Source organism: Halichoeres trimaculatus, unplaced genomic scaffold (assembly GCF_033239565.1).
Source record: "Halichoeres trimaculatus isolate MK-OKI-2021-1 unplaced genomic scaffold, fHalTri1.1 fHalTri1_scaffold_11, whole genome shotgun sequence".
NCBI classification, from domain to species: domain Eukaryota; kingdom Metazoa; phylum Chordata; class Actinopteri; order Labriformes; family Labridae; genus Halichoeres; species Halichoeres trimaculatus.
In genome coordinates, this window is record NW_027437189.1 from 35,780,940 (window position 1) to 35,806,543 (window position 25,604).

At 42.1% G+C, this 25,604-nt stretch overlaps 1 protein-coding gene across 1 annotated transcript; it reads left to right on the forward strand.

Annotated features, from left to right (window-relative positions):
- The first annotated feature begins 11,450 nt into the window (after window positions 1-11,450).
- On the forward strand, window positions 11,451-25,271 carry gpr173 (G protein-coupled receptor 173). The gene is made up of 2 exons (XM_074682159.1): window positions 11,451-12,442; window positions 18,361-25,271. The coding sequence occupies exon 2, from the start codon at window positions 18,533-18,535 to the stop codon at window positions 19,715-19,717; it is 1,185 nt and encodes a 394-aa protein (XP_074538260.1). The 5' UTR covers window positions 11,451-12,442; window positions 18,361-18,532; the 3' UTR covers window positions 19,718-25,271.
- The last annotated feature ends 333 nt before the right edge of the window (window positions 25,272-25,604 follow it).

Consider the following 25,604-nt stretch of genomic DNA (forward strand, 5'->3'; position numbering starts at 1 on the left):
CTCTTTTTCAACAGATAAGGTTAAACTGTGAGAGCTGCTGACAGTTTACCAGACAGCACAGAGAGCAGTCAGTAAAATGAGCATCGTATACCTCCTATACCAGCTGATGACCCCCACCCCCTTCCCCCTCTGTAATGCAGCATTTCACCTCAGGCGTGTTTTCACGGCACACTTCAAAATCATATGCAGAAAGGTACTTTTCACACTGAACAAACGGGCAGCCTGTGGAACAGGTACAGTACCTTTAATGTGAAGCTTGATGCAGAGTATTTTCTTCAGCCCCTGGAGGCACTGGAGGAACTTTCCTTCAAAACTGCATCACATAAAAATCCCTTAAAATGTAAATTTCTATATATTTTGAAGGATTGACTTTCGGTCACTGTAAATTCAAAGACGTCTCCAGAACAAAAGCTTGGGTCTGAAGTGACAGAAACACTTCCTTTGAGTGTCGGCTGTAAATCAACATGAAACTGTTGATGTATTCAGGCTTCCATCTCCTCACCCAGTGCCGAGAGCAACCTCAATTATCAATTTTCGTTTTTTCTGGGTCAAATTCTGGGCCTGTGGGCGTTGCAGGATGAATGGAAATAAGGTGACTCAACGTTTAAAATTCCCTTTGAGTCGAAACGTGAAGTGAAACTGCGCGAAAGTGAAAAGGATTTGGAGCCTTGTAGTGTGTGCTGTTTGGCTTGTTGTAGTTTCAATGATTCAGCGTGTGTAAAGTAATTTCCCACAGTTACACTTCTGATCAGCCCTGTGCTGTGAAAACGCCCTGAGTGTTGGATCCACAGCGCAGCGAAGTTTCATGGGAACGGCGGAGGGGAAGCAAAAGAAACATTTCCATCCGCGCTGAATCAGGTCTGTTCTTCTTCTCTGCGGTGAGTTTGACTCAGCGGCTGATTGAACGTTGTGGCTTTCTCGTAAACATATGATTCAGTCCTCAGCCTGTGCTTTGTGCTGGTTTGTTGTGTTCTGTGAAATGACGTGATCTTCATTTAATTGGTAATAGTCACAATGGCCCTCATTTATCAATTTTGCGTGGGAATTGGTCCAGAGCTGGGTGTAAAAATGAGCTTACGTGAAACGTTATGAAACGTGCGTTACAGGGCCAATCATGGTGTAAGCCTGATCAGATGTTGATAACTGTGGCGGCTGAAAACAACCGTAATTTCAACAACACACCCCTAGATATTCAAGGTTCAGCTGGCCAGACCCACGGAATTTACAACATGGAGGGCGCCATGACGGAAAAAAAGGGACGTCCCCCATGCTGGAGATCCACAACGCCATAGCAACAGACATGGGTGTTTGACTGCTGGAAAAGTGGTGTTAAAGAGAGTCAGTATTTTGTTTGGCCCATGCTGTAGAACACAGGAAGCCCATCCGTGGTGTGGAGCACAGACAGGTCCCATTCAACACACAGACAGCCAGTCCATGCCATTCAACACACAGACAGCCAGTCCATGCCATTCAACACACAGACAGCCAGTCCATGCCATTCAACACACAGACAGCCAGTCCATGCCATTCAACACACAGACAGACAATCTGCACCATACAGGGGGACAAACATCCTGTGTAGCATAGACAGCTGATAGAGCACAGACACCCCTGCTGTGGAGCGCAGACAAGCAGTCTGATGCATTGGACACACACAGCCTGTGGCTTCATGTACAGCAGGGTCTCATATCCCCTGTGTTCCCTCCTCACTCACAGTTACTAAACAGCAAAAGGAATGATAACTAAAACTATTGTCTTAAAATGTAAAGGAGAAGTTTTTTGAAGTTTGGTTACAGATAATATTTAATTGAAAAGTCTGAAAATTTAGCTTGGCTTGTTTTGAGTTGGATTTAAACAAGATGATGATTTGAAATGAAATAAATGACTGAGCACATGAAACTTAAACCAATGATGTTAGTCCAACATAAAACAGTTATTTGAAAAATATGTTTGTGTGCTACCAAGCAAAACAGTTTTATTAAGTTGGACCAACAGTTTGTTTTTACAGTGCAGTTTAGTTTAAGTCAGATTCTTTTAGCACTGAAGTTGAACCTGCTTAAACCTTTAATGTAGTTCATCATGACTCAAATCATTTGAGTGAAATCACTTGCCTCAATTTTAAAACAGTGCAGATCTGGCCAAAAAAAAAAAAACCCTCCAGTTTCATTTTGATTGAATTAAAAGTTATAAACGGCCCACTCATAATTTTTACCGAAACTCTGCTGAAAAGGTTTGCTAACAAACAGATTCTGGATCAACAGTGCAGATCAAAGGACGAGCTATTGCAAAACACAATTATTGCAACCATGAGTGAGGAGTCTTTAAAGAAACACTGTGTGGTCTAATTTGCCATCAACATTGCTGATTATAATTGTGTAGCAGGCAGACATCAATTTATCAGTTTAGAATTTGTTCTGAGTACATGATTATAAATTAAGGAGTACTGAATATTTTGAGTGTGTTTCTCCATATTATGAGTTCAAATATTGAAACTTTTAGGTGTATTTCCCACAATTTGAGTTGAAAAATATTGAAAATAAAAAATAAAAAACTACTCTCTAATTATAAGTCGAGGAATATTTATATTTATAAGATAACATTGAGATAATTTAAGGCAGCTCCAAATGTATTTTTTTATTTTATGTTAACTCAAAACATTTAGAAGCATCACTAAATTATTTATGTGTAATCTGTTACAAAATATTTTTTGACTTCTGTGAACTTATTAGGATTTACAGTGTAGAATGATTTTCCATGAAAAAATTTAACTACTTTAAAAGTTTAGTTCAATTAACTTAAGTTTTCATATTTCATCCCATTTTATATATAAATATTTTTAGGCAACAGGTTTGCTAGCATTTTTTCAAGTATTCAGCTTGTCCAGGTTTACAGTGTAGCTGTTGGAGGCACTGTGGTTCACAAGTGGAAAATTATTAGCACTTGTTCTGGGCTTGTCCAAAATAAACTCTGATCAGCTTCCATGAAGGATGAATTCACATCAAACTCAAAATCTTATTACAAGAATGCTCAGATTTAAAGCTCTGGGCTGAGTACTCAGAGCTTTGACGCTCACACATCTTCAAATGTGTTTTTGTCATGATCACTTTTCTGTATTGTTTAATTAGATTTTTGAAGAGGACAACCATGGTTCTGGCTCTGCTGTCTGTGTCTGGTCTGCAGAACAGGATGTTGCTCCACTTTTCTCTGTCAAAGATGTTAGGGGTCCACTAGCTCCCCCTTTTATAGAGGATCCAGACACTGACCTTCTTACCACAGGGTCAACATAGTGGACTACTTTCTGTGGAGTGATCTAATAAGGCCTGTGTGATCAGGCCCTTCCCTGCTCTTCCTTTTGCTGTTGAGATTTGATGGTTGTTGCTTTGGGAAATATGGGCTGGGGAAATATGCTATTCTTGTTTGATTCTGTTACGATTTTTGGGGTGCCGATTCATTTTAAATTGCGATTCTTCAATATTAACAATTTTTGCAATTTTTGGTGTTAAACACCAGACCATGTAAAAAGTTAAATAATGATGATGATGTCTACAGACTATATCAGGAGCCATATTTCCCCATAAAATGCACATCATGTGAGTCAGAGAGAAACATTTCACCCTCAGCTGGAAAAACTTCTAACATTTTTCAATCCAGTTTATAATCAAAGACTGAAATAAGGAATTTGAATTTGAAAAAACAAAGTCATTTTTTTAAAAGACTCCCAATTTTGATATTGTCAAACCAAAAAAATCCTGATATATTGATTTTTGATTTTTTTTTTCTTCCACCCCTAATTCCTACACTGACTCCTGATGACCTCAGGATATCCAGGGCCTTGCCTTTCTAGTCAGGGGGCCAAAACTAAAATAGCAACTTTGGAGGACACCTCTGGGTACAGGCTGACAACCTATACAATATTAATATTTAACCTCTTGGCATGAATTTTGGCTAGGTTGTCAACCCAGATAATCATTTTTTTTTGCCCTTTTATTCACTGTTTTTTGAAAGGCAGTAATATCAGATTTTTCTTCCTAAGTGCTTCCTCATTATTCCAAACTTCCACCAAAAATCTTGAAAATATTTTAAATTTTATTTAATTCATGTGCAGACTTGATGTTTAAAATGAGTAATCAACGAATACCAAGGAATATGACACCAAAGGGGGGCGCTGTTGAGCCAGCACAGCTGTGATTTGCCATGAGAAAGCAGCCCATTGGCTATAATCACAGCAGGTGTCAACAGTCTGACCAAAAGTAAATTGTGCAATGTGAATTTCACATAAAAGATTAACTTTGTCTATTTGTCTACAAATGAAAAAACATTTCAATTAAGAGTCAACCACAAAAGTTTGTGAGAAAAAGGAACACTAAACATTTTCCCTTTAGTAGCTAAGTAGCAAGGCTACTGTACTTCATAATTAAAAGCCTACTTTCAAGTGATGTGTTTTTAGTCAAGTAAAACATCAAGGTACAACAAATGAAAGAGGTATTTTTTTCTAAAGTGAATAGAAAATAAATAAACCATCACATCATTAAATTAATATCCAGTAGTCCTGCTGTTAGCAGCAGTAGAGCTCTTATCCTGGCTGGCATGTTTCCCACCAGCCTCTCACACTGTTAAGGGCTCTTCTTGTCCAATCTTTCTTAAATCATTGATTTTAATTCTTCCAAATTCACCAGTTCATGCTTTAAAACAGACCTTTAGATAATCCACCATAGATTTTTAGAGGGGCTCATGTCTGGGGATTAAGCTGGCCACTCTTGAGACCCGGATCCTGTGCTCCTGCAGCCAAATTCTCCTGATCCTGGATATGTGGCAAGGGGCATTATCTTGTTGAAACATCCAGTTTGGACCTGGACAGAACTGAGCACGTTCAAAAGGAAGCATGTGGATTTGGAGAATGGCTCAGTCCTTGTCAGAGTTCAATGTGCCATCACAGACAGTGAGAGGAGCTACAGCAGCAGCTCTCATGGATCCCCAAACCCTGATCCTGCCTCCACCATGCTGGCAGTAGGTACTGTACATGCAGGAAAAAAAGCTTGGCCTGGCCTTCTGTGTCCCATCACATTAGCAGGAGGAAGATAAAGCTGGTCTCATCTGACTGCACAATCTTCTTCCAGTTCCTGGGGGTCCAGGTCTTGTATGCTTGGGTCCAATGACACTGGGCTAACCTCTGTCTCTCATGGATCGGGGGCTTCTTGACAACCCTGAAGGCCCTTAAGCCATGATGTAAAAGTGGGCCACATACATTGTAGGTTAGAGTTAGGGTCAGAACAATGGACAGCAGGCTGGTTCGACCATTGTTGCTGAAGCTCCTGTGATGTCATTTGGTGGTCTTCCTAGCACATGCAGATCAGAATGGGGTCATGTTTCGCCAAAGACACCCATGGACACCCAGATATTAGATTGTTTTCCAAGCTGTTGGTTCATCTGTATTTCTGCAGAGTGGATCCAACTGCTTAAGGACTTCATCTGCACTTCCTGGCTATCTGGCAGCAGCTGGACCCTTTCTGGCTGAGAATTGGTATCTTCAGATGTGTTTCCTGCGCTAGCTTCCTTGTTTTAGATGTTTTTGTCTCTGTAGAACTTTCAAATGTGCTGGATTCATACAGACATGGAGCACTGCAACAAAAACTGTCTGAGTGGAACACTGATATCAAAACAACCCAATACTGAAAATTTCTGATTTATTTTTATGGAATCAATCAATGTGAAGTTTGAAATAGCTTTTCTTTTTAGGATATGTTTAGTATTTTGGCTGTGACTGTGCTAAAGAATTACAAGACCTAAGCCTGCTTCTTCATGCAATAAGTATGTGGGGGATTTGATGATCCTGAAAAAGTGGTATCGGCAGCTGAGATGGGTTAGGGTTAGGGTTAGGGAACCACCTGCTGCACATGAAGAAGCAGACATTGGAATACTGCTCCATGCAGTTGGTACAACAAGCAAAGAGCATCATAGGCTAGTCATTCAGTGCAGAAACAGAGGTGTAGCTACAATTAGGCAAACACAGGCAGTTGCCTGGGGCCCCAAGATTCCCAGGGCCCCCCAAACCATCTCTTAAAACTGATTTATGAAGTTCTCTTCAATTGAAAGCATTTCTTTTTCTAAATCTTACTTCACATGCTTCAAAATACATCAAAAGGCTTAATCTTTAATGATGGTTTTGGGTACTCCCCCTCCCTTCTTATTCAATGGGCTATTCCATGTTACAACACCTCTGAAAATTTGATTCAGGAAGAAAGTGGTAAAAAACACTTTTTCCCCCATTTTTTTCTTATTTTCAACCAAGTCAGAAATAAAAAACAACGTTGCTCTGAGATCTGAGATAAACATATCAGACTTTTAGGATTTTAAGGACTTTATCTTGCCCAGGAAACAAAATCAAACTCTTTGAGTTGGTGATAAACATTATTGTACAAAATCTCTTTTTTGGAAACATAACTCACTGGACAGGGGGTCAAACAAAAATACATAAACTTTAAAATAATAGTACCAAAAAGTATGGTAACTGTAAATATCACCTCTTTCAGTAGATTTTTTTTTCAGTTTTATGTTATGCTTGATATTTACATATTTTTTCTTTACTAAATTATTTTTTTCAATATTTACCTATTGTAATGTTTTTCACTTCATACTTTCTTGTTTGTTCCTGTTACTCTGTAAATTTCCCACTGTGGGACAAATAAGCTGTTAATTGACCATAAAAGATTTCAAATCCAGGACAAAGTGGACTAAATGATGTATTCACTTTTTTCAAAATCAAACTAAAGTACAGAACTTGAGGAAATGTATTTAGTTGTGTTAAGTTACCATGTACAAGATTAACACTGTCTCATGCCTTGATTCTGGGAAAGAGACAGTGGACCCAGGGAAGGCCAGTCTAGCTCTGAGGAAGATGAGGGCCCCATTGACTGGGTTTGCCTTGGGCCCCCAAACCACTAAATACACCCCTGTGCAGAATCATAAATTTGCTGGTGTTGCTCCTTGTGTTGGTATACCAGCTGAGCCAAGAAATACACACTGTTAAAGAAATTTCAGGAATCTTGACACTTGATGAAGAAGACTCAGGAGACTCAGATGGCTTAAGTTGAAATAGTTTATATAGCTTGATCGAGGAAAATATGACAGACAGTACACATAGTGCCCAGTGTAATGCAAAGTCAGTTCTAACAGACCAGTCCGTGTGCTCAGTATTTAGTATTCTTCTTCAACTTCACTTGTGGTTACTCTTTACTCTGAGTGCTCCAATAAATCCCAGGAGCCCTCGGCCCCCTCAAGTATCCTGCAATTCATACCACCACAGTGAGCACATATGTGTACAACCAAGTTAGTAAAAGCACATCTTATAAAATTGTTAATAAAAACATGTCTAGGCTATATATTCTTTCAATTACCAACCCTGACATGTCCACAAAAGTCTTAACTGACGCACTTTTCAGAATTGGCCCCCTGACTATTCATGGGTAAACTTCACAGAGAGAGAGCTTCAGAGAACATTGTGATGATATCAGATGTTACCAGAAACATAGAGACAGAAGAAAAGAGAAACCCATCCAATGCCACACAGTGAGCTAGACACACCTTTTGCTGCTGCAGTCACACATCCACTCACACTTCCACTCACACTGACTTCTGCAGGACAAGAGTCTGCATGGAGTCACTGTGAAGAGATCTGGTCCTGGACCCTAGACACAGTCTGAGCATGTTTAGGAGTGCAGCCATTGTGAGAAAAAAGAGCTTTTTCCTGGTTTACCTCAGGAGAAGAACACTTGTGTGAAGCGTTTTGCAGAGTCCAGCTTCCAGCAGAGCAGACATCTGTCGATGTATAAATCCCCTCCACACACACACACACACACACACACACACACACACACACACACACACACACACACACACACACACACACACACACACACAACCATGAGGAGGACAGTGATCCAGGCCATACTGTGAAGCTTTTCATGTCACCAGCACTGCCACATGTTCCTGTGACCTCAGTTAACTCCTGCAGAGTGTGCTGCAGACATAGACCTGAGTGAGCTGCAGGACTGCTATTAAAGTACACAGAGCTCCACCGCAGCCCCCACAGTGGTCAACACAACATTTATTAGCAGGATTATCAGCCTCATCAAGGAGAGAGCGACTGGAACCAAACTACTCATCCACTTCTTCTGGCTGATTTATCAAAACACATTTTGTCAGCACTGGAAATATCAGCACTTGATGAAATGTCACATCAAAAACCAGCATAAAAGTGAAAGCTCTTCAATAAGACAAACAGCACAGCATGTTTCACCCACAAGACACAAAGATCAATATCTCCTTTGTTGTTTTCAGTGCTGCGCTGAAGGATGTGGTGAGTAGATGCCGCTGTGACAGCGCGAAGCCTTGGTCATCAGCTTTCAGGGCACAATGGTGCGTGTTAAAGTGCACAGGTTGGGTGGCACTGCAGAAGTATTTTGTACTAAAGCATGTTGCATTCACCAAGGAGAAGAAAACCTGTAGGTCTGTGAAAAGACCCCTGATCACCAGTCATGGGGTGCAGTTTCTCTGTCCACTGTGAATGCAAAGTGCTTCGATGGTTTGGTGACATTTTAGGTGGTTGATAACTTTAGTGTATCCACGCAGTCAGAAAACATTGATCTACAGCAGAGGCAGAGTGAGGCCAGGAGCTTATGGCTGAGTTCAATCTACAGACACAGTGAAAACGCTAACACCAGCTCCACAAAGGTCTGCAGACATCTGAGCCGGAAAACTGAATCAACATTATTCTATGGACAGTCAGGAAAAGTCAAACAGTCCGAAAAACTGGCAGAGAAATATCTTTGACAGCAGCTTTCAGCCACAACCCTTTGCTGCTGGTTGACTCAAAGCTGCCACCTTCAGTCCTAAAATATAAAGCACAACATGCTAAAAACTGCAGTTCCTCCAGTGTCCACTGGAGGCTGTCTGCAGAAACACCGGGAACCACATACACACCAACCAAAAAAAGCCCATCTTTACAGCACAAGCATGCACACTTACAGACTGGTTCAAAAAACAGCTCAGTTCCACACACCGCGTTAACCAAAATGACCTGATCGTCAGAGAGCTGGGGCAGTAAACGTGATAGTGAGTTTGAAGTTATGAACTGAACAAGAATTTTTGCCCTGAAGAGGATTTTTTCTGATCATTTATTTGGGGCATTTTTTGCACTAAGATCTGTGAGTGCAGAGCTATGATGGGATGGGCAGAGGAGGACGAGAGGAAGAGCTGTCTGATCAATCCTAGAGTGGAAAAATAAAATGCTCTTTTTGTTTCCTAGTGTAGTTAATCTGTTTTTACTTAGAGCTGTTAAATGATTAAAAAATAATAAAGTTAATCACATGTCTATTCTGTGATTCACCATGATTAACCACACATTTTCCTTGGGCTTAATAAAATCTATAGATACAATGTATTGAAATTAGTGCTGAAAGGCGATTAAAAAAATTAATCTAATTAATTACAGGATTTGTAATTAATTAATCTAATTAATCGCATTTTAATCTCATATCTGCTTAAGGTCCCAAAATAAAGATTTTGAATTCCAGGACATTAAAAGACATTAAAAAAACATTAAAAAATAAGGTGGGAATATATACAACACATTTTTAGATACCCTGATGCATAAGGAACACATGAAAAAAGTTTACAAAATCTATGCATTCCTGCACCTAAGATAAGCTGATTTGATTTTTAGGACGGTTTTTGCTTTTACTTAATGTTGACTCGATTTTCACTGCAATATGAACTTCTATACTTCTATGAGGTCAGGAGAACCAGGGCTAAAGACTAAAAACTGTGAGGAACTATGTACAAAACACTTTATTCAAGTCTTGGATCAGAGAAAAGTGAAGTATTTTCAGTTTAACATGCTCTGAACACACAAACTGTTGCTGATTGGTGCAGAGCAGCCCCAAGCTGAAACATGACACGAGGAAGATGGAAGCAAATTTTCAAAGAATTCTTTAGATTTAAATACAGGATAAATATCGATCATTCAGGGCTTCTTTGATGCAGTAGTGAGTGTAGAATTATCTGTTTTTTACAGAATTGAGCTAGAGCAAACGGTTGATTTTCTGCAGATTTTCAAAAAGGACGTGCGAATAAATGCAATGTGGAAGGCAGTCACAAATCACTCTCGCTTCCTTCCCTCCAGTTTTTTCACTTGTGATACTTTCAGGGACCGTCGAAAATGTGAAAATCTGAAGAGAACACCTCTTTTTCCAAGTAGGACACACGGTTTGTAAATGCCAGACATTTAAAAATAAGTGCGTCTTTGAACGCCCCGCGGGTTTGGGATCCAGATTAATCTGCCTTAATTTTTACAACGTGTTAATATGCGGTGTAATTAATTAATCTAAGTAACGCGTTAAAATGACAGCCCTAATTGAAATACGACAATTGATATGAATTTTGTCTTGAGAAGTGCTATCAAACAAACTATTAATCAGATTAATCACATGGTCACTGTGGATGCTAATCATGTTTCATTTTCCATGAACAAACAGACTGAGGAAAGGAGGAAATATTTTTGCACTCAACGTGTTTCTTAAACACCATTTACAGTTCAAAACTTTCTGCTTGTTAATGGAGCCTTGTTCAATACATCTTGAGAGACCTCTTGCAAAAACATAAAACAATGTCCCCCACGCTAATAATGAATCTGAATAGTCTGGAATCCACTTTGCAATTGTGTAAATTTGTCCAAGGTAAACTGACTCAAGCCACAAAGCAGAAAAGAAAACTCCTTCCTGCAGAGTGAGCATAATACTTTATGTTGGACCAGTGTTATTTATTGATTTTTGTATTTTTTTTTTATTTTTGTACGCAAATCTACTTACACAGACTACCCAAAATGCATTGCCACAGACATTTCAAGGATTTTGACTCATTCTGCACAATTTACATATATATATATATATATATATATATATATATATATATATATATATATATATATATATATATATATATATATATATATATATATGAAGAAGAGTTCATTTGCAAAAACAGATAAACGCCATTTTTGAAAAAAAAATTAGCTGATGCTTGTGATTTGCTCTTTGTGTTGCATTGTTTACAAAGCTGAAATCCTTTTTGGTGCAATGCCGATATCTCCTGTTGGAAACCAGATCAAAGCTCATGTTTTGTTGCAGAAACCTATACGCCACAGCTGTTTCTTTTAAAAACTTTTCTTTTTTTAAACAGATTTATCTGCTTTTGCAAATGAAGTCTTCATATATATATATATATATATATATATATATATATATATATATATATATATATATATATATATATATATATATATACTCCTGTATCTAATCCTGTATCGAATGAACTGAAGTCTTCTACCCTGACACACAAACTGCATCTTTACAGTCTTCAGCCACAGAGTGAGCTCGAAACAGGGATCCCTGGTGTTTGTGGTGGATATCAGCTGCAGTCCCAAGTAATCCTTAGACCGCCCCTGTCCCTGGACCATTCAGACGGGATTAAAATCACTGCCGATAACAGCAGCAGTTTCCTCATCTGACGCCTGGATACTGCGCTTGTTTCCGACACCAGCCCGGCTCCGGCAGCCGGTCCAAGCAGCCCCTCCACCTGCCAGCCGCAGCAGCAGATAGAGCCTTTCTTCGGGTTATTCCCACCCTCGGAGGTGCCTCCATAGCCGCTCTCTGCTGAGAGATGCCCGGCTGGCTGCTGACTGGCTGCGGGACAGAATGAGGATCGGCCTCGGTGTCATCCCGCAGCCCCAACCCGCCTGCTCGGGACTCCTCAGCTCCATCCACCGGATCGATGTGTGACCAGGAGACATGTCTGGGGGTGTCTGGGCTTGTGTGAGGATTTGATCAGCAGCAGTCATGAGGTTTCCCTGGGACTGACGCGAACAATGCGAAAGGAAGTGCGGCGGGGGATCGACACCAGGGCGAGCAGAAGCAGCTCCACAGGGCGTCTGCTGGAGTCTGTCAGCTGCAGGGAGCCATGAATTTACACCCTCTGCTGTAGGATACACACGCTCAGGGCTGGAGCTCCAACACCGAGGAAACCAACGCGTCTGAACGGGGATGAACCCACATCCTGGGCTGTCACTGGGACTGGGGATTTACTGGCGACCGGTACGAGTGTCTGTGGAAAACACGGAGATATGACATGCACAAGAAAGAAGAGGAAACGCAGCTTTGGCTTCTTTAAACCTTTTCTTTTCTAAAGGGGGTCCGCAACAGGCTTCCTGGACCACCTCTCAGACAGACTGGGGCACTGACACCGCTGTGTTTCTCATTTATCGTTTGTTTTCAGCCTGTCTGTGTCAGTGGAGACAGCCAGGTGGATCGCTGTAGCTTGTATTTCATGTAGACTGCAACACACGGCCTGCCTGCCCGCCTCAGAGCGGAGGACGAGCAGCCTACAGCAGGTAAGCAGCACGACATGACTACCATTTTGTCTAACCCACTGGACCCTGATCTATAAAATGCCATGGTTCCTGCCTCTGCATCCCTCCATCCCTGCATGCTGTTTGTGTGAGGGCTGCTGCCGCCTTTCTGGCTGCCTCCTGCAGGCCCAGACTGCCCCAGCTCCCTGGGACTGGTGTCTTTTGTCTGCCTGAGCCTCCACAGAGTGATCATTCAATGCAGGGCACATCCTGATATTACATGCATGCATGAGAGCAGCAGTGAGGCCTCGATGCTGTGTTGATGATAAATAATAGAGGATTTCCTCCAGCTGTAGGGCTTGGCTCTGCACTGGGACAGCTACCTAATTTAATACCATTTAGTGTAATCTTCCTTTCTGAGAGTGTAGCGCCACCTCCTGAAGGGAAGCAGGCCTGGTCTGGTGGTGTGTGGTTTTGCTCTGGACTGCAGCAGCTGGTGGCTCCACAGTCCTCATCAGACCTGCAGGCTCCACATGAGGAGGCCTGATGCTGGGCCCTGCTGTCAGAGACCAACTCAGTCTCCATCTCATCCAGTGAGCTTTGTCGCCTCCTCCCACCAACATCAAGCCAGAGGTATTGGGCTGCTGTTGCTACCCAGTTCCTGACAGTGACTCTGCCCTCCGCCGCCAACCAACTTCCAGCTTCGCAAAGCCCCTCCTTCAAGACACACAGCCTCTCTTACAGTTCCCCATAGCTACATACACTTGTCCTTTTTAAGGAGCACAAAAGGATTTTGATTTTTCAAACGATGTTTTCTCAGAGGCTCTTGGTCTTTGTGAGAACAGCTGCAGTGATGCTGTCTGTTACTGACCCAAACCTGATAACAGCATTCATATTATTTCAGACATTTGTTGTCAGTCACAGGTTTTCATCTTATAAAGGAAACACCACTATCCCTTACTGATTGCTGCTTCTCCTGTCAGATTCAACAGTTAAACCAGATTAATACCACTTCAGTCGCTCTATTACAGCTGCACATTTTCACACAGTTGTCTTTAGCTATATGCTAACATCACTGTGCTAATGAGTGTGTTCACAGGCTTGTTAGAGAGCTGGTTTTGATCGTTTTTGAGGTATGATGTTTTAAACCTTTGCACTCACAAATTATGAGAACACAATCCATAGTGATGACATCCTCTGATGTGTAGCTATCTCGTCTACCGCGCCTCCAAACCATCCACCAACAGGTCACTCAGACTGTTTTCATGCCATAACAACCTGATGTACATCAGAGCTGCACCCATACCCATACCATTCAGACTTTCAGTGAGCCATGGGTTAGAGAAACAATGATTGGGACTGTTCATCAGTTTAATGTCGCATAATGGCTCTTCTTAGCGACTAGCTTTAGAACTAAAACACACTTATACAAAAATCTTTACATAAGCCATTTTTTTGTCTTAACTTAGAACAAACTTGTTTTGATTGAGATGAATGAATGTTTAGAATAGAATAGAAGAAATAGAATAAAAAATACTTTATTTATCCCCGAGGGGAAATTTAGCAGCAATCAGGACAACAAAAGTAAGAAAGTGTATAGAAAGTGCAAAAAGGTCCACAAGAAAATAGATGACGACATCCCGTCCACCACTCTCCAGCCCAGCCAGTCTCCACCTCCACAGGGTCCAGGACTGAGCCTCCCCAGCAGTCTGTTCAGTCTCCTGGATCCTGTCTGCCCACAGCAGGCGAAGCTCCTCCAATGTGGCGTTGGCGTCCGATGTCAGCTCCGTCAGCCACGTCCCTGAACAGCACGATGCCACTCTGCCCTCTGGCAGCCCCTCTGCCGCTGGGCTAGCACGGCTAGCTCGTCCATCCCACCGGAGATAGATCCCATGTTCCCAACAACGATGGATGGAAGGACAGGTCCACATCGTCACCTCCCAGCTCACACCCAAGAACCAGCACGTCGTCCTCACCTCCTCCTCCTCACCTTGAGGGAAATCATCAAGCCCTACACTAGTTAGCATTGACATGCTACAGGCTGCTAACAGCTGATTTCACATGTAAACAATGCAGCCATGGTTACATGTAGGATCTCCAGACAAACACAGGAGAAAAGTAGTAAAAATATCACTGAAGCCACAAAAAGTTTGGTGTCCATGACCAACAATGAATCATACAAAGTGATGATCCACTCCAAATACAAAGGTGATGAAAAGATACGAAAAAAATTGCAAGAAACAGACAAAGAAGAGAGCGCTACTGCAACAGGCAGCTACTTGGGCAGCGCCTAGCAACAAAAACTGTGTTTAGCTACACAGTTAAGTGCAAAGAGGAAAAAAGGACAAGGAAGAGAAAAGGTGAAGCTGAGCATAGCTCCATTAACAAACCTTGATAATGTGATTGCTATCGAACTATGGTTGGACTCAGCAGCACTCAGCAAGTCTCAAATTACCTGCCTTCATTAGACTTTTGACAAACCAGGAAACCCCCCCACCAAAAAAAAAAAAAAAAAATGTCACCTCCATGTTTTACACTGTAATCTGCAAATGCTTGTAGCTGTCATATGGGATTGTCAGCTCTGAGGAAATGTATCCTTCACAGGTTTCATGAACGAGCCTTTAATTAGTAATGTAGCATCAGTAAAAGAGACCCTGAGGGCTAACCCACGTTTTGATGTTAACGGCTCACTTAGTACCAGTTACTGTTGGTCCTAACTACAACAGCCCTGTATTCAATCCCTGGACGAGTGCATCCTCCAACTCTCTCAGAAAACACACAAAACAGAAATGTTGCCTGCTGAAGTGCTGATCGCGGAACATGCATTCATTGAGCCTTGTAATTCCTATTCCCATTATCCAACCCGTTACAACGTGAAAATTCAAGAGAAAATTAAAATTGGGAGTTTAACGGGAGAGGGTTAACAAATGGGATACTCCCACAGAAATTGGGAGTGTTGGCAAGTATGGGTCTCGGTACACCTTGGGGTTCAGCCTGAAGAGGAAGTAGATGACCATGATAAATGGGGTCTCCATGCTCAAGTCTTTGGCTCCAACACAACAAACACCATGGCGCGCGCGCACACACACACACACACACACACACACACACACACACACACAACATAAAGAGCTACAGCTGCATCCATCTCAGCCATCATCATTATACTGTTGTTTCCTCTTCAGGGAAACAGAAACTACCTCGATACACACGCAGCTTCAATTATCAAAAAAGGACACAGCGCCACCTATCAGAGTGGAGTGAGATGTTTTCAGTCCGACAAGACCAAACCCCCTGAGCTGTGTCTTCACCATTGAGCTTTGACAGTAGTCGGACTGCTGCGTGCATGTAAATGTACTGACCAATGCCCCCCCGCCATACAGTCCAGCAGCAGACCTCCATTCTCAGCCGACTCTCTTGGAGGCTCCACTCTTCCACCACCAGAAGGAAGTGACGCCAGGATTATGAAGTAAAACACATTCAAAATAAGAGTTGGCTTCGAAGTTGCGTAGACCCGTCCTGTTTCTCTGCATTGTGATGACCCTGGTTAACCTGGTTCCTGATGGTGTTACACTGAAAAAAAGAGTATAACAGTCACGTCATCAGTAACACAACATGAATTGGTGTCACTCCAGTATGGTGTAATGGGGGGCTGTATTGCTCTAACAATAAACAAGAGAAGAAGCCCAGGCCAGCCTGAGAGCTAATGTTAGCACTTAGCAGAATTCCAATTCCTTTTTACAGGTTCTTACTGCTTACCGCTGTTACTCTGGTGACGCCCCCTAACTATGGTAGGGGTATATATAAGGCTCATCGAATTATAAAGCGCACTGTCAGTATTTGAGAAAACTGAAGGCATAAATATCCAGATTCACTGACCTATTTCAGATCTAAACTCAGCTAAATTTAGTCTTTGTTTGTTGTTTTACTTCACATCCTTGTGATAATGGAGGGGATCTCAGAGTGAAGCCTCCGAAAGATTTGGCCAAGAGTGGCGGTCTGCAGCTGGACCCTCTGGTTCATCATTGTTAAAGGGACTGTGAGGACTTCCTCAGTGGTCTTATAAAAAAGTCTTATTCCTGGATACTTGCCTGTAATCCACACTACAAATGCAATTTTCAGCCCTAAAGTAGTTTGCTTCTAAAAGTGCATTTACATGTGATAATGTTGATTCCAACCCACAGTCAGCAGTTATTCTGCAGTGGTCTGTTCAAAATTGAGAGTCTATCAATAAAATGAAGAGTGAGGTTACGTTAGCTCTGATTGGTGAGGTTGGAGCTGGTAGATGAGCTCTGGTAGGACAGAACCAGGATTCAGGGCTGTGAGTAACACTAAACAGATAGTCTGCTTACTTTCTGGACACAGAATAACAAACTAAGTTTACAGAGTTTGATTGGTGTCACCTTTGGAACAACAGCTCTATGTTAGTACTAATAAATACAATACCTTGTCGCTTTGCATTCTGGGGAAAGTTGTCTTGAAAAATGAAAAAAAGGATTAAAAAGAAGACTTTCACCCCAAAACAAACGCACGCTTTGGTAAGAGTCACGTCCTTGTACCACTTAATGCTCCTTGAAAACCGGTGTGGCAAATAATATTTGTGTTAAAGAGGGTCAGGGTCTTGTTACCTGGGCTAAAAGCAGGGCTTTCTTTAGTTCTTTTCCAGCAGAATGTCTTGAGTAATGAACTAAAAAACCCGAGTTTTTCTTCTCTATGATTGGCTCTTACAATACAAGAACAACCTGCACTAACATGCAAATGTGGAAACAATGCTAACTTTTGACCTGCAGTTAATATTTGCAAAGCAGTCCCACTCCTCCTTTCAGCTGCTCAGTGACTGCACTAAGACTATTCCAGCAAAAGGCTCACCACAGTAGCTGTGAAATATGATAAGCACTATTGAGCAAATACCAGGTTGGTTTTTAAACATTATGTTCAATTTTAACAATACAGACAGAGCTAAACAAGAGATGTGATTTTACTGACTCAGTGCTAACGGTTAGCTATAACCCAACAAAAGGAAAAGCTAAGTGTCGTTGTGATAGAAGCTTTTAGACCCTGTGCATCAAAATGGCAGATGGCAACAAGGTCTGATGGAAACTCTGGCTCATATTAAGTCCAAACTGGCACGTCTCTTCACCAACTCTGTACCATCAGGAAACACATGATGACACACTTTACTAAAAACAATGACCACCATATTCCTGTCACATCCATGGCTTTGAAATGCCAAATAATGATATTCAAATAGTTTGTTAATGATTGATGTTTTCTTTGCTGCTCAAACATTATTTTCTTTTTCCTGTTTCTTCCAGTCTGATATGCTCCCCCTGTCTGGTTTTACTGTCATAAGTTAAACTTATTTATGAATTGTCATGTAGAGCACCAGTAACAGAATCATTTAATGGGAACCATTATTAAACATAAACAGTTGTGTATATGAGATATAAAATATTTGTGTCCAAAAAAAATCTAACTCTATCACAAGCTTGAACTTTCATCAACACTTTATGATAAAGTCATGAAGTCTGTTTCTCCTCAAGTTTTTTTGTTTTTTTTATTTATCAGAAGTCAAAAAGAGTTCAATGATTCAACCGTTTCTCAGAACTGTCTGTTGCTTAATTTTGGATGATGATATATAGATATATAGTTGCCTCACAGCATTTGTTTCACTGGCTTTCTATTGGAAACTTAGGCACACCTGTTTGAAAGAACCAAGGTGTGAGGAAAGCCCTCCACACGGTCTGACTGAACCCAGACTGACTCGCTATAAATAAAACCCAGCTGGTTGGGTGTGAAGAACCCGGAGGCCACAGAAGACGTAGTCCCTGAAACATTAATGTTTGCAAGAAATGCAAAGGTTCTCTGATGAGATCTGGAGAGGCCTGTTGTTTCTTTTTGATGTTGTTTGGTATTGTTTGGTCACCTTATCTAACATACTCTCTGTCTTCTGTGTTTAGGGATCGGGAGGCTGGAAGACATATGACAAAAGGACCCTGCTCAAAATGGAGCGATGTGGATTGATGTGTTTCTGTTCCTTGTGAACTGTGGAAAAGAAGCAACCACGAGGACGAAGGATCAATTAGCAGACGGAGGAGGTGGTGGAAGGGTGGTGCCAGAAGAAAAGGGGGTATGGCTGGGGGTGCATTTGGGATGGCGAATGGGAACGAGAGTAGTGAAGGGCCTGCGGGGCCCATGGCAGCAGTGGTGGCCACTGCAGGGGGTGTTGTAGCAGACAGTTCTTCTTCAGCTGTCTCTACGTATATCAAGCTGGTGCTGCTGGGGCTCATCATCTGCATCAGCCTAGTGGGCAACCTGGTGGTGTCCTTGCTTGTGCTGCGGGACCGGGCCCTGCACAAAGCACCTTACTACTTCCTGCTAGACCTGTGTCTGGCAGACACCATCCGCTCAGCCATATGCTTCCCGTTTGTCCTGGTGTCCATTAAGAATGGTTCAGCCTGGACCTACAGCGTGCTGAGCTGTAAGGTGGTGGCATTCATGGCAGTGCTCTTCTGCTTCCATGCTGCCTTCATGCTCTTCTGCATCAGTGTCACACGCTACATGGCCATCGCACACCACCGCTTCTACTCCAAGCGTATGACATTCTGGACATGTGTAGCAGTGGTGTGCATGGTGTGGACACTGTCAGTCGCGATGGCTTTCCCCCCTGTTTTTGACGTTGGCACCTACAAATTCATTCGAGAGGAGGACCAGTGCATCTTTGAGCACAGGTACTTCAAAGCCAACGATACTCTGGGCTTCATGCTGATGCTGGCTGTTCTCATCCTCGCCACACACGTTGTCTACATGAAGTTACTCCTCTTTGAATACAAGCACCGCAAGATGAAGCCAGTCCAGATGGTGCCGGCCATCAGTCAGAACTGGACCTTCCATGGGCCAGGGGCCACGGGCCAAGCAGCAGCTAACTGGATTGCAGGCTTTGGCAGGGGCCCGATGCCGCCAACTCTGCTGGGAATCCGGCAGAACTTGCACAACCAGAACCGGCGCCTACTGGGCATGGAGGAGTTCAAAGCGGAGAAGCAGCTTGGCAGGATGTTTTACGTGATCACCCTGCTGTTCCTGGTGCTCTGGTCTCCCTACATAGTGGCTTGTTATTGGAGGGTTTTTGTCAAGGCTTGCACAATACCACACCGGTACCTCTCCACCACAGTGTGGATGAGTTTCGCCCAAGCTGGGGTCAACCCTATTGTCTGTTTCTTCCTGAACAAAGACTTGAAGAAAGGGCTCCTTTCCCACCTACCAGCCTGCTGCAGGACTAAACCTCATCTGCCACGAGAGCCTTATTGTGTCATGTAAGCAGAAATGACCTGAAAGTGGAGGAAAACCATGGGGCAGCCTAAAGATGTGTGTGCCTGAGAGTTCTTTGGCTTCATTTGGGTCTTGGTCAAACTATTGAGTGTAATGGTTAAAACACTGGAATGGTACGCATGTGTTTTCATCTACCAAACCCTCTGTCACTCAAACCACATGCAGAGTCAGACCCTTATTTTTGATAGGAATACTTAAACAGCAGAACAGACAGGAAGTAATGCAGTCACTGTGGAAAACAAGCCAGAAAAATAACCAACAACACATTACATGAGCTGCTTTATAAAGAATGTAACTGTAGGCTGGTGAGAAGGATTGGACTAAGGAACGTTCTGGTGGGTTTGCTGACAAATAAAGACTCCTTAAGAGGAACATGAAGCAACTTTAGAGTTTAAATCTTAATCTGCTAACATTTTGTCGCACTTAGTTGATCCAGAATAAGATCATTTGTTTGGTCAAGGAGAGATGTAGCCAAGTCACCCAAACAAACCTAAAGGGAACACATTGCCTATGATGTTCAGGCTCTTTGAGGGCATATTTTCAAATGCATCATTCAGTCCAAATTAGGTCGATTCTTCCACCGTCCTGTCATGATGGGGTGTTGCATCGTGGTGAGTAGTTTGTTTCAAAGTGTTAGAAGTGCAGAGGACAAACTTAAAATTTTAAATTTGCTAAAGGCAACATTTATAATCCTGAGTTTGTTCCTAAAGAGCTAAGGGAGCTGTTTGAAACTGACCTTGAGCTTGGTAAGAAATACAGGTTGTTCTCCCTTCACCAAATAAGGAAAAATGTACTGTGTGTGTACGTGTGTGCGTGTGTGTGTGTCTGACACATACGTGACAAAAACACCAGCTTTCATGTCTGTGAAAATGTACTTCCCATGGTTCCATCTCCTTTGGCATGTTGACGTGTCAACTTTTTATTTTCTGTTTCATTTGACATTAAAGACAAACCGTGGCTCTTTATGTAGATTACACAGCACCACAACATTTTTGTTTCTGTTTCTGTGCGTCATTTGAAGACAGATTATCTTAGTTTCAGCAGCAGAGGTTTCTGCCCGACCATGGATTTTTCATAACCCATGATTTAAGTCTGAACACAGTGCCCAGTTACAGAAAACAGCCCCATGCAACAGTTCAAAGCTGTGAAGATAGATCTCTACATGCTCGGGTCAAACGCGGACGGTAGTCTATGCATCACTGTTTACTAACTGCCCAGCCATCTAGCTTGTACCATCCTGAGCACCTGATCGTTTGGAAGCCATGTCCTCAAAAATAACCACATTGGATACAAGCAACACCCAGAGCTTTTGTCTAGTAAATAATTCAGCAACTTACTGTCACCCTTGATACCCACAAGGAATGTCTCAGACTTAGATGTCAGGGACCATCAGCTGTCATGCCCCCGATATTCACCAGACATCCTATCCTAGGTAGCGCTGAGCACTCGGTGCCTCTCGTTCCACTTGTTTGTGTACAGAAATGGACACTCTGTTCAAAGTTTAACTAAAAATTCAATCATTGATGACTAGATTGCACCGTTAACAGATCATTTTTGAGCAAAAAGCTGAAAAACTTTACCTTTATCCTCTTTGAAGAGATGCTCCAGGTTTTCTTCTGTTATTCAAGCCTCATTTTTCAATTATTACAACCTCTGCAAAAGATGGAATGTATGCTACCACTGTGATGAAGTGAAGGAAACATGTTTGTGTGTGCATGAGAAGTGCAGCAGCCACCGGCCTCCAGTTTGCATCTATTTTGCTTTTAATTGTTGTCAAACTAACAAAATCTATTGAATGGTGATCCAGAAACCAGATACTAAGACCATAAACTGAGGAGTCAGTGATATGTTGAAGGAGAAATAGGCCCAGTTTCCTGTAGAGACCCCTGCTCTAAAGCAATCTGATGGGAAGCAATCTGACTTCTTTTTACAAATGCTGGAAGCATCCAAGCACCCCTGACCCCTGACCCCGCCCCCTGTCAGACTGAGAAGCCATGATGTCAAATGTTTACAGCAGTTCATATTAGGCCTGATGAGAGCCACCTGTAACAGGATGTTGAATTAATTTTACCTTTGACACTTTCTCATTTTCTTTGACCAAACTTGGTGTAAGCCATTCCTTTGGATGTACTCTGCCGTTCATTGTGGATCATGAAATGCAGACGCCGCAGCATGTCCAGGATCTGTTTGGCAGATTTTCTTTCTGTTTGTCAAAGATACAAACTTCCATCTGTGGCAGCGACGCTCCCTTCTGTCACTGCTCACTCGAGCATCATAAAAACAAATAGTAAGACACTGAATCAGGCTTTGAGTACACCTACAAATAAAGCATAAATGACAGCTGAGATCAGTGCTTACTAAATGAAACTGCTGTAGTATTTCTGTACACAGACTCTGTGACTGGGCACTGGGAACATCCCTCAGACTTCAAAGCCAAACTCTCTGCTCATAAAAAGCTGTTAGTCAAGTGAAATGTGAAACTGTTCAACCAAAGCACAGGTTAGACCTCCTCCTCTTTGGCAGGTCAGGCCTTTAGATAACAGGAGGATAGTACACATCCACATACTCAGCTCTGAGTCCACTGAAAAGTGCAACTGGGCTTTCTGAGCCCTCTTAAACATTTTTTCATCCTTAGAGACAACTGGAGTCAACATTTGGTGAAAGTCAAACATTTTGTTTTGACACTTGATGCTTGCAGGACTCAGACGATCGTCGCCTAACAGAGCTGAGTTGTTGAACATGTGAGATTCTGTTAACCAGCTCTCAACATAAACAGGATAAATCTGGGGATAAATTAATGTAGAGATGATCTGGTGCATTGGAGTCATTGCTTCACACTGAAGAGTGAAGATATGAGATAGCGGTAGAAGTTAAGTCTGCTGCTTTATTTTTGCACAAATCTAGATCCAGACTGGTTAGACTGTGCTTCTTTCTCTGAGCGTGAACTGGAAGTGGAGTTTAGGGTGAGGTGAAGGACAAGGCACAGAGATTGTAATTTGTGAGTGAATGTCTGAAAAGATGATGAAGTCAGTACTTGAGACTGGGGGCCAAACGCTGTGTTTGTTTGTGGGGTCTGGGGGGGCCCTGTGTCTGGGCCGCGGAGTATTTGAAACACCTGACCACAGCATGCCACAGAGAATCTTCGTTTTGATTTCAGAATTATGGCCTTACTCCAAGAAAACCAATGCAGCAAAGAGTCTCTGCTGTGTGCTCCCGCCGCAGGAAACTGAACACTGTGTACACTCGGGACATTTCTGGAAGACTTGTTGCTCTTCCCATCCACACCCGGAGGACCTAAGGTCATGGACAGATTACAGATTATGGAGTAGACTTTTCTACCGCAGACTGACGATGTGAGCCAAACATGCTCCAGAGTTTTGTTGGATTGTTTTCCTGTTTTTTGTTTCCTTCTCAGAAATGGACGTGGAAATGAAGGAAAAAATGACCAGTCTGATCATTTTCTTTGGTGGGACAAAGCCAGAGGAGCGTTGGGATCCTGAGGGGTGCTGGAGAGGTTTGACCATGCTTTTTTAGTTGCCTCAGGCAGATTATCTTTTGTAAATTTACTGTGACCTCTGTACTATTAAGTGTGTATTATATTGACAGCAAACCAACTTTGAAATGCAAAGAAGAGTTCCTCATCATCGTATTTTTACTCTGTGTGAGTGTGTGTATGTGTGTGAGAGTGTTTCTATTGGCAGGTGTGACTGTGTGAATGTGGAGGATGTTGGTTCGTGAATGAGACAGGAAGTAAAACAGTGACAGACACATTTTGCACCCTGAAGATCTCATTCCTGCTGATGCTTCCTCAGTATTTCTCATGTCCATCTTTTCTGCTCACAGAGATCTGAATGTGTTTCCAAACCAATGACGTTTACTGGCAGTCCCTTTTGTAGAACATGTACTGGGTCAGGATTACCTGGCTGGGTTGTTCTTTTCTTTACTTGTGAGGTTGATGAAGGTGAAAAAAGGAAAAACTTGATGCAAAGCTTCCAGGCCAAACATCAGCCACCCTTGAATGTTTCTCTGAAGAACTGACAGAAGTGAGAGCGCAGCATGTCAACATCTTACTGCAAAAACACCAAGACAGAGCAGCGCGGCACTGTCACATGAAAAAGCCACTCAGGGAGGTTTGTCCCTCTGAGGTTAGCTCCTGGTTAACCAGTTTGGGTTGTCTCCGTCACTAATACTTTCACTGTGAGCGGTCTCATGATCAGACAGACCTGGAACAATCTTGCTTGCTGGGAATTGACCTTAATGTGCTTTTACTCTGAACAATGAGCTTGTGGAAACAGCAGAGGTGAGAAAAGTGAAAGGACGAAGGAGAAGGCTTGTGGGTCAGAAAGTGTTCCAGGCCGTTATTAAACCTGAGATGTTTCAGGTGAATCATTCAGGTACAGAGCAGAGGTAGGATTCATTGGCTAAAGTTCAGTCATCTCTGAGTGATCAGCTGCTGATGGTACAGGCCTCTGAGCCTGTTTCTGCTTATTAATGCAGATCACATCCAGTGGGAGACTCCCAGCGCCACTTTTCTGGCTTACAAAGTTAATAGTTAGACTTTAAGCAAAGATTGTTGCACAAAAGAGGAAATCTTTGCCCAGATGACAAATTATTGTGACTGTATCCAGACCAACAGGCTCCAACAGGCCGAAGAAAGATGGCATCACCTAAAAAAGGTGAATCAGCACTGGGCTAAGCCAATCAGATCCAGGACTGGCAGCTAACATTAAAGTAGAAGTGGGTGCTAATATTTTGCAGGAGATACTGAAAAATCCCAGAAACAGTTAAACTTCACAGTATTTACATCTCCTATTAGTGCACAGACCTCTGAGGCATCTAACAAACCCAAACTATCAGCTGACTAGCTAAAATCAAAAACTCAGTCATTTAAACTCACCAGGTGATAAACTTTAACCTGCACTTTGTAGATCCCAGATTGTTTATTTATACAGTTGTTCACATGTTGTTTAATTAGGTAAGTGATCAGGACTTGGATTGATCCAGGATATCAAGTTCCAGATTAAAATTGTTTAAAGAAATGTTGTTGCTCTGCACGGTTTGCCTCCTGCTTGTCTGATCATTTGACTGCCTGCTGATGTCACCAAGGTACATAAACCATGTTCTTAAAACCTGAAATCAAAGATTAACAGCTCTCTTAATGCGCAAAGTCTTAACAGAGATGCTAATGAAGCTAACTAGTGAGCTAAATGTGGTATTGATGAACATCAGACAGTCCAACAACACAGGTTATACTGTCACTAATTACTCAGTGGGATTTCCAAACACAGTTTCGCCTTTCGAGACTGATTTTATAAATCAGAAGTACGATGGAGAGATGGAATGCAAATCTTAAGACAGGAAAAGAAAATGTGTTTGCAGGATCCCAAAATGTTTGTATGAAAATCAGACTGAGCTCAATAATAAGAAGGTGCTCCTGCTGTGAATGCTGGTGTGCTGGAAATGTATGGAGTTAGATCAGTCTCATAATAAATAAATGCACACAGAAGGATTCACAAATGTTTACTGGGATCAATACATAAATGTCTCTCAACTCACAAGTATTTTTCAAAGTTCACAAATGAATTTCTGATGCCCACACAAATATTACTTGTTTTATATATTCATAATGGAAATTCAAAAATGTCTATGTTTAAAATAATTTGCAATTTTCATTTAAAACAACTAAGTATATTGTGATATTTATTCACAAACTGTTGAATCTGCATTCACAAACTGCTCGTCATTTGTGAACATCACTGCAGTTGTGTGTGAATCCTTTTTAGACTCCCCTGACGTGGCTTGATCCACAAATACGTTGTTTTTTTCAACAGGGAAGTATCTGTAGCCAATCAGATTTCTCCTTATTTTCAGCCAA